Source organism: Argentina silus, assembly GCF_951799395.1.
Source record: "Argentina silus genome assembly, chromosome: 12".
NCBI lineage: Eukaryota > Metazoa > Chordata > Actinopteri > Argentiniformes > Argentinidae > Argentina > Argentina silus.
This window is the reverse complement of record NC_139666.1, coordinates 8818540-8828539: the sequence shown is the minus strand read 5'-3', so window position 1 is coordinate 8828539 and position 10000 is coordinate 8818540. Positions and strand designations below refer to the sequence as shown.

The 10000-nt window shown below is 42.2% G+C and overlaps 1 protein-coding gene across 2 annotated transcripts in view; it reads right to left on the bottom strand.

Annotated features, from left to right (window-relative positions):
• Nucleotides 1-5372, bottom strand: part of zeb2a (zinc finger E-box binding homeobox 2a) — a 49295-nt gene extending 43923 nt beyond the window's left edge. For both annotated transcript variants that reach the window (XM_083682358.1, XM_083682359.1), the window contains exons 1-2: nt 5299-5372; nt 3453-3602 (exon numbers count right to left, since the gene is read on the bottom strand). In XM_083682358.1, coding sequence (XP_083538484.1) covers nt 3453-3525 — 73 coding nt within the window. In that variant the 5' untranslated portion in view covers nt 3526-3602; nt 5299-5372. The remainder of the gene's footprint in view (nt 1-3452; nt 3603-5298) is intronic.
• Nucleotides 5373-10000: the final 4628 nt, after the last annotated feature.

Below are 10000 nucleotides of genomic sequence, written 5' to 3'. Positions count from 1 at the left end.
TGAATGCGAGAGCGGCCTGGCGGCGGTGAAAGGCCTGAATTGTGATTAAGAATGAGGAGAGGAGCTCCTTTTCTTTGTTCTGCCCTCAGGGGGTGTTTACTGAGGGGGTGTGGGGAGGAGGAAGGGAGGGAGGGAGGGGAGGGGAGGGGAGGGGAGAGAAGGGAGGAAGGGAGGGAGGGGAGGAGTGGGTGCGTAAGACATGGCGGAGCAGATATGAAAGGCATTCAGGTCAGCACTGATGTGAGCGAGAGTGGTAATCATACCAAAGGCGATCTGAAGGACCACCGCAGCATTGCCAGAGCCAGAGACCTCGGCCTGCTGAAAGTGTGTGTGTGTGTGTGTGTGTGTGTGTGTGTGTGTGTGTGTGTGTGTGTGTAATACGTGGGGGGTGAGAGAGTGCCTTCTCCTGCCTCTTTAACTATGCCAACAGCCATGATAAGCATGGCAACAACCAAATCGGAGCGAGAGGGAAACGCAGTCTAAGAAACCAGCACAAATAAGGAGCCAGTAGAAAAGGTATCTGTCTGTAGCTACTAGGACAATGGCACGTTTGTGAGAAATGTGGCATGAATGGTCCAGCGGGCACCCTGACACTGCTGACAGTATGAGCATGGAAATGAGACACACTTCCAATGAAGACCCATTGTCTTGAGCCACTTATGGACCCACCAACCTACAAGCTATGACGGCCTGACAAATTGTGAAACCTACATTTTTACTTCGGTAACTCGGATGATTGCAATGGAAATAAACCCCAAAAACATTCTTTTTTTTTCTTCTTTTTTTTTTTTTTTACAGGATATGAGTCAGACAAAATGCTGGTATGTTACTGTAAGCAAGCCACTTTCTTGAATAATTAAATTGACGTAAACAAGGTGTCTAATCCACTTAAATCAGATGACATTCAATCACGGTCATTTCTGCTCCTCTCACTAATACAACGCTCGTCGATTTGGATAACGGTGAGGTGAGGGGGGGGGGGGTTTGAAAATAAAACGGGGGAAAAAAGGAAAGATAACAACTTTACAGGCTGCACGTCGAGGTGGAGCAGAGAGCTTTTGACAGCTGCGCTCACACAAGCGAACGAACCCTCACAGCTGGATGTGACGTATTGCACCAGAGGGGGGGAACTGCGAACTGCAACAACGCTGCACAGGCCGACCATATCGAGTTACACAGGGCCTAATGTGACCTCCCATTGGGACCTGAGAGTGGAGGAGTTGGTGAGGAGGAGATGGAGGGGTGCGGGGGTGGGGGGTGTGTGTGTGTGTGTGTGGGGGGGGGGGGGGGGGGGTAGTCATCCAAAGAAGAATATAACCATAATAAACTGTCGTAATAACACGACAACGACCGAAGGCCACACTCGGGCCTTCAATCATATTTTAGATTGAGAACCGACGCGTCGGTTTCAAGTAGGCCTAGGCCTGGTAGGAATATGGATGAACACAAATCGAACAAAAACGTGTTCTCTGACAAGTATCCTCATCCTTGGGAAGTTGCTGCGTAACGCTGAGGTTTGGCCTCAGGGTCTTATAGAATAATATGCTGGTAGCCTACTGGAGTGAAATAAGTAGACAAGTCGAAATTCGACAAAAACTATTCAGACACACGAGAGTGTCGACATTATAGTAGACAATCAAAAGTATTCCAAAATAGGCTCGGTCTTATCGGCCTAAATTCACACCTGATTGTCATTATGTCTTCGCCACACATCTCTGTTCAACCATGCAACAGGAACCATAAAAATGTCACACTTATCGTTTCCTTCAGTGCTTTTCTGTACAATAATAACTGTCTGTCAATTTGGACAAATAGAACCAAATAGTCTAATAGGCCTACATGTTCAGGCACAAGCAACAATATTCATCCCATTCATTTAAAGAATGTTATTGCATCGTTTAATGTAGGATATAAAAATCCCGCCCCCCAAGGAAGACACTCAACACATCGGTAATGGCTGCACAATGAAGGCCTACTTCGTTTAAATGGTAGCCTAAATAATAAAAGTGTACAGCTGATTAGTGAGAAGCAACGGTATCCTCCATACTCCAAGCATCTAACAAAACTTGAGAGGGCGAAAATGGTTGAAGAAAGGTTGGCTGACTAAAATTAATTTGATTTAAAACAAATGTCAATAGGTCGCCAAGTTGTTTTGTCCTCATTGACTGAGTGGTATTTGAAATAAAACAAAACTATCATTTCTCATGAAGGCCCTTAAAAAGACCCCAGTGCAGTTAAAAAGAGCTGCAATACCCCACTCTACGCCTTTGTTGCTTAGTGGATCACAAACGTGCTTAGAGCTACTTGAGAGCAGGAAAGACCCTGAACAACCTATTGATTTTACTGAATCAATGAACGAATCAAAACTAATAAAGAATAACGGTCAACTGAAAATCTGATGTTGAAAAAACTAGGTAATTTCAAAAGCAGCCTTTTTCATGTTTTCCCATATGGCCCCATATTAGTACACTGATATGAAATAGAACTTTGCGTAACACACGTCTGAAGCGTCAAATGGATGTCCCCCCTCGCAAAATCCCTGTCATTCCCTCAACTCCTTAACCCAACATAATTCGACCTCTTCAATATGTTTTTTTTTTTTTTCTATCAATGATCTTACAAACTAAAACATACTTTGTAACAAAAAAACAACTCAAGTAACCTTCCAAAAATAGAAGAAATGCAGTCGGATACTTTTTTCAAGTCTTTGTCCAGGATTGCCTACGTGTTGTGCCTATTGCGCTGTAGCCTATTGTGCAGCGCCGCAGCAGAACAAACAACAAATGACACTTTCAGAAACAGTGCGTCCAAGTTGTTATGGTCATTGCAACAGCTCTATCTCGAATTTAACAGAACCACGAATTAAAATAAATAAGACGTTGTAAGACTTCGACTTAAAAGGTCTGTTGATGCATCAAGTGCACTTCTGTAGCCTATCAATGACAATAATCTCACAACACAATACACACAACACCGAAACAGTGTTTAATCAACGTGACATAAAGCTTAGAATAACTTTGAAATAACAGAATATAAACAAAAGCAACTACGGTTCAAATCAATCCACAGGTTTTCCAACCTATTCCGTTGATAAGAGAAGCGCTCACACACAAGTAACGGTTTTCCTGTCTGCTATAATGGCATTCTAGCTGAACCGCTAATCGAGCCTCCTTCCTTTCTCACAGCCTTCTTACGACTTTTAATGGCCCATAGTTTGCTATTCATCATTCTCATGTTAGGTCTAAGCATGAATATGTTTCTCATTGAATGAGAGTTTAATACAATATTAAAGTGAACTTTTCTGTGCCCCTCTCCTGTGCCCACATTGAATGAATTCGAAATGTGAAAGGGGACAGCGCGAAGATGTCCCACGAATGAATAGTGACAAAACGTAGGCCTACACATCTTCACACTTCACATATTTCATTATTTGACTTTAAACTTGTTCTTACCGTTCTTTCTCCGTGGGTTGGCTTGTTTTCGCCTCTTACACCGGGGACCCTCCGCCATGATCTCCTGCTTCATTGATAAGAGTAGGCTGGGTCAGATGGCAGTCCGCATGGGCTCGACTCCTTGAATCAGCAACACGCAGACTCCGGTATCTAATAACCAAACAAAACGGCGACAAATGTTGGGACAAGATGACTGGTAGATCCCGCTCAACTACAGGGGCCCCAAATATAACGTCTAAATTCACTCTAAAGTCTTCAATAAAACTCCATATAGGTTAGACTCCGGGAGAGTTTGAGCAGGACCGTTACGCGTCCGCCGTCGCCTGATCTTTTGATGTGTCTCTCTGATCGGACGGGGCGTCAGTGAACGGAGCAGCTAGGAGGAGGAGGACGGACAGGCAGACACTCGATAGCTTACAAGGATGATTCCAAGTAATGGCATATATTTTCACCAAGGTCGACTATCGTCTGAAGCCCCAAACCGTGCGTCCTTTTGTACACGTTTAATTGAACTTTCACATAAACTTCTTAGACTTGTTGATGTCGTTTATTTTAGGGATTATGACGGCCGGCTGTCCCTTGTGTCAGTCATGGGGATTTTACTGTCATCTCCTAACAGAAATCTAGCCCACTCGAGAAATATTCCTTTTTAATCCCCTAAAAAGTATGACAAAAATAAGCAGGTTTAGGCCACAATATTTGACATCATTTTCGTATCTCCACAAATTCCCTCTATCAATTTGAGCAAATTGTTCGATTCAACGAAATATCCCATATCATTCTAAATATATCAGTTTCACTTTGTGCAAACTAGTGATTGTGAGTGAAAAGATGCTGTGGAAAGTAGGCTGTCCAAATGATATCAGGAAAAGACTATACTCATATTTAACAAGAAACGTACTTGCAAAATTGTGCAGTCTTTAAATGTGGGGAAATGTTCCAATAGACGAACTTCCCCTTTGTCACAAATGTATAGCCTACATTTTTTTTATTTTATTTTGTCAACCATTCAAGCCGATAAAAAATGCACATCAGTGTATCCGTGGCCCTGTGTAAAACGCAGGGACGCAGAGTCACTTGAGTTTGTATTAAAAGGGTAGCGAACCGTAACAGGAGAAAACAAACATAGCCTACAAAACCCTAAGAAACATTTGGACCACACGACACGGAATGGCCACTGCCGTATACACATTTTATATTTTGGACTTTATAAAGGGAAAACATGAATATGAACTGTATAGGCCTATGATATAAACCCAGCTCATAACGCGGATCTTAGTTTAGACTTGAATTACGAAATGTTTGCCACTGCATCGCCTTGCAGTTTTTTGTGTTATTTTTTTTTACTTGGCTTTGGCATTTGCACCAGCAATGCACACAACACAGTGGGGATATCAGTGGTCACTGATCAAACGACAGTTACGCAAAGCAAGAGAACGTTCATAAATTCAGAATGTTTAAACAAAAAAAACAAAAACAAATATGTGTTGATCTAACAGTATGCATAAATCGAATGAATAAGATGGATGACAAACCATAGCCTACGCCCGTGTCCTATCAGTCACCTCAAAGTAAGCGGAATGAATAACATCGAACACATTATGATTCTCCAGAAAAAAAACATCTGGTACATGCGAGTACAGTTGACGCATGCAGACACACTACTGTACACACTCCTGGAGCCGAGCGCACCTTTCTCACCTGCGCAGGTAAGTGGTCCAGCTTTGATCATTGCGCAGAGCGCACAGGTAGGTATGAGCGGGGCGAATCCACCACTATCACGTTGATGTTTGACTTTCACACTTACAAACTGATATCAAATCACAAGATATGAATGTGCACCTACCCGAATGTCACCGTGATCCTCCAAACAGCTGGTTAGAAGATAGAACGTCAAAAAAGAGAAAATGGCAAAGTGATGCGCCGTGGACTCCCAAACAATGTAAATATGCCTTGGAAATAGCTTGACGATGGACCGTTATTCCTGATGGGCAGGTTAGGACTGATCTTATTCAGCCACTTCACGAAACAGACCTGGGGACGCACTGACGTGTTACGCCTCTTCTAATGACATTTTTTCGCTCTCTTTCTTTTTTCTGCAATATACAGAGGCGCGAGACCTCTAACACACGCCACCTATCTTCACGCGGAGGGATAATTGAGGGGTATGTGAGCGTCGTTTTAGAAAACGTGATCAAGTTGTCTGTCTACCCCCTGAAATAAATGTGATTATTTGTAGGCTGCCTATGCTTTGAGTCAAAGGTGTCTTAAATAACCAACCGATCAGACTTCAAATGGGGACATCATTGATGAAATAAAAACAGCCCTGCCATTGCAGTGAGAGGGGAGTCGGTAGAATATGCGCCGGTGACAGCCAGTGTCCATGCTGCAAAAGGGGAACCTACAAAAGGAGCGCCAAGGTACCTGATTGGATCACACAGGTAGTTTACCTGTGCATGTGCGTATGCATCCCTGCTCTCTCTCTCCCTCTCCCTCTCTCTCTCTCCCTCTCTCTGTGTGTGTCTCTCTCTCTCTTTACGCTCTCTCTCCACCTCTCTCTCTCTCTCTCGTCCAGTGGCAACACAGCAATGGATAGGCTACCGCGTTCTCTCGTCTGCTGTTATCAATCTCAAAGAAAAGCGTTCGTTTTCCTACCGCATAGTGGGCTGCGTTTTTTAATGTGCCACAACGAAAGGAGGAGGATGCGGACATATTTCTCTTCAGTGTTTTCATGGATCGAGGAAATACGCTGTGATAGAGGCGTATCTTCAAAATGACCATGATTATCAATTAGGATGGCTTTTTATTTTGTTTATTGTTTATCATTGTGCCCTATCATTTTCATAATTACTTTTAAACCAAGTGCATAGCGGAGGGTTACACCCTTGTGGTCGGTAAAGTATTCCCCTCCCTTCGTTGCATGTATTTATTTTCTGTATGGATAATACAAGCACCAATGAATGGACTCGACTATATGATGAGTCCACTCAAAGCCAATTGGATTTGACTGGAGCTCATACGAAACCAGGAATATTGGAAACTTGATAAAGACGACAGGTTATCAGGTAATTTTGCGCAAAAGTTATTTCAATGTTAAATGTCTCGCCTAAAATGATTTTCAATTACTGTTTTAATCAATGTTTTTGTTAATTATTATTAATAGCAGTTAATTATAATAATAATAATTATTATTATTATCATTATTATTATTATTATTATTATTATCAATAATAATTATAATAAGAATAATAATAGTATTATTTAATGGTTAATTATTTAACGTCGTTAGGCTATAACTACGGCTTTATTTAGACTAGAATTCATAGACCACACTCGGGAACACCACTGTTAATAAATGTTAAAATCATAACATACGTAAATAGGCCCTACATGAATAACGACGGGATTATGTGTTAAATCATCAGCAATACGATTTAGAGATTAAGTCAGAGGTGTAGGCCTTCAAATGAAACCGGGCACCGCAAGTAACTCCCCTTTTTTTGTCTCTGTTTTTTTCTTTAAACGCCATGAAATGAGATTACAGACTTCTATATCAGAGGGAATTGATGTGGACATTCAGAAAGTTACTGCAAGTGCCGTGTCCTCTCCTCTCGCAGCCAATGCCAGGAGGAAGGGCAGCGATTTCTGAACTGTTTTTCTTTTAGACTGTGTTTATTAATAAAGTATATTTCAGTTTACTATATCTCTAGTCCCATTAGCTTTTAAAATACTGCCATCAGATAAGTATGCATAGGCTATGATATTAAATTATATTATCACTAACATGGTCGAATTTTACCAAATAAACACATCAAACCCAAATTACATCAATTGCCTCCATTTGTAATGTACAACTTTATGAAACAGACTCTGGTATTTAGTTCAGTTTAAATTGATCATATTGGGGGGATTCGGTTGCTGATGACAACCTCGTGAATGATGACAAATACAGTTAGTAGGCAATGTGCTGCAGGCCTATTTGAAATACCAATTCACAGTTACTTCTGAGACAAGTAGACCATTGAAATGTAGTTCTTGAGAAGCATCAATTAAAAGCCACACATTCCTAAAATCCATTGACCATGCAACAACAATGTCACATTCGTGAGTGGAACCAACTTTTTTGACAAGAGTCATAACAGATTCATTTAATAAGGTCCCTCTAATAAAAGAGAAAAGCTTAATTTTGTAATGTGAGACTTGTAGACGCTTAGAGCTCCATTGCTTCTCTCTGTCACTGTCTGTTATGACTTATATACAGTGCCACCTGGTAATTTCTAGGAAAAACAAAAGGGAAGTGAGAGCTTGACTCACCACAACCTGAGGACCATGTGAGCTGCTCTACACACACACACACACACACACACACACACACACACACACACACACACACACACACACACACACACACACACACACACACACCGAGCTAGCCTAACGTTGCACAAGAGCCTCATTGCAACATGGGAGGGACACGGTTGAGAGAGGGTAGATTAGAAGCAAATGGATGTCAGTGACATTAATAGGTGAAAGAGGGGTCTGGAAAGTGTAGCCATGTGTTGAGCAACTGAAGATCATGAGAGACTACTAATCACTCCTCCTCTCTCGTCAGGGCAACGTCGAGCAGCAAGGGTAACTCTGTGTAATTCTTATTCACCCAGATATATGAATTCCACAACAGTTTTCTCAAGGGAAAAAAAAACAACAACAGAGGCCAATACACTCCCAGCTACATGTTACTCAGTTCACTCTTTTACAGTTTGAATGCTTTATCGTACTCTGTTTATTTTCAAACCGCGCTCCTGGTCTGTTTAGCCTCTTTAGCAATAATGAAGGAATACAGTTCATGTGGTCCTCTGTGGCTCAGTTGGTAGAGCATGGCGCTAACAATGCTTAGGTTGTGGGTTTGATTCCTGCTGGGACCTTATATACTGAACTGTATGCACTCACTGCAGTGTAAGTCGCTTTGGATAAAAGCGTCAGTTAAATGGCGTATATTATGTAAACAGGATTCACTCACCTCTTGTCTCAACTGTTGCAGATTTGGGACTGAACCTACATGGGACTGAATGTACAGTTGTTATCGTCATGTATTTGTTTACAGTTTGTCATTTATTTACAGTAATCCAATCATACCAGTTACAGTATGAAAAACCCCCACTTGTGTTCTCCTTAAAGTGGCCCAGCATATCAATTGTGATAAGTGACCAGTATCAGTTGTGATCCAACATGATAAGACTGGAGAGAGACTACAGGACAGTCAAAAGGAGTTACTTCCTGACAGTTTTATTTCGCATCTGATATGGATTGCGCTGTACTGTGGTTTCCTCTTCAACTACCACCATTTGACTGCTTGGACAATGAATCCCTATGTGTGTACTTTCAGATAGACTTACTGGACTGTGGATTCAATAGCCCACAGCCCTCCCCACCCCCCACAATGCCCTCCCCCTCTCCATCGCTCCCCCATGAATGACCTAATCCAGCGTCTGCTGTCAACATAAACACATCACTAATCTGAGTCTATCTATCTGTGTAATACCGGTGTAAGTTGAAAAGAGAGGGATAGAGGGGCGTGGGGAGGAGGGAGGAGGGCGGGAGTGGGGGGTTGCATTGACTAATCCTGGGCTTTGAGGTGGGAGGGCTGCAGATTAATATCAAGGCCTGGAAATTAACCAGTCTGGGGGAAAAGGTCTTTTTTGGGTGTTCGGGGCAGGGGGGTAATTGCCGTTGTCTGTGCTGTTAAATAGGCTATAATACATATTGTGGTATAGAGTAGGTGTGTGCTGTACACGTTCTGTGCTTAAAGTAGGTAAAGCCTGGACGGCCGCCCTGTGACCTATGCGTCTATGGGTGGATCAGTGTTTACCTTTTGATACTCGGAGGGATTGAAACATGTGAAACCTTACCACAGTAGGGAGGAGCAGCCATGAAACAACACTGTGATTCACCGTGGTGCTGTAGTTACATCCAACGTCAGGACTCGGGTGTCTAGTCTTAGTCTACTGCCATGTAGGCCCACTGTACGTGGTTTACACAGCCATGCAGAAAGACAATATTTGGATATGTTTAAATTCAAGTATGAAGAGTCTGTTTAGGTTTTAAATGCCTGTTCGTCAACCACGGTTTCCTCAATCGTGTAGAAGCAGATTATTGTACATTTCTACATGGTAGTTCAAAACATATTTTCAAAAAAGTGTCTGTTGCACACCACTGGTTTATGTAACATAGGTAGGTATGCTCCTCAAAGGGATCTCCATTGCAGTTTTGAAAATCCTATTTTAGGTTCTCAACACCTTTAGATTTAACCACCTTCAGGTGCAATGACAACATTTTACGGTCCGACACTGAATTTAAGGATCGAAATTGTTCTGGGGTAAGTGAAATTCTGGCCTAGTGCAGTTTTTTGTTTAGGTAATCAAAATCCCAAGGGGTCAAATAAGCCAGGCCTTTTTGTTGTCCATTCTGCCTCCCCCAGCCATCTCTCTCTCTCCCCATACCCCTGCCCCTGTTCATTAAGCTCTGTCCAAACAAATAGGTGCTTGTGT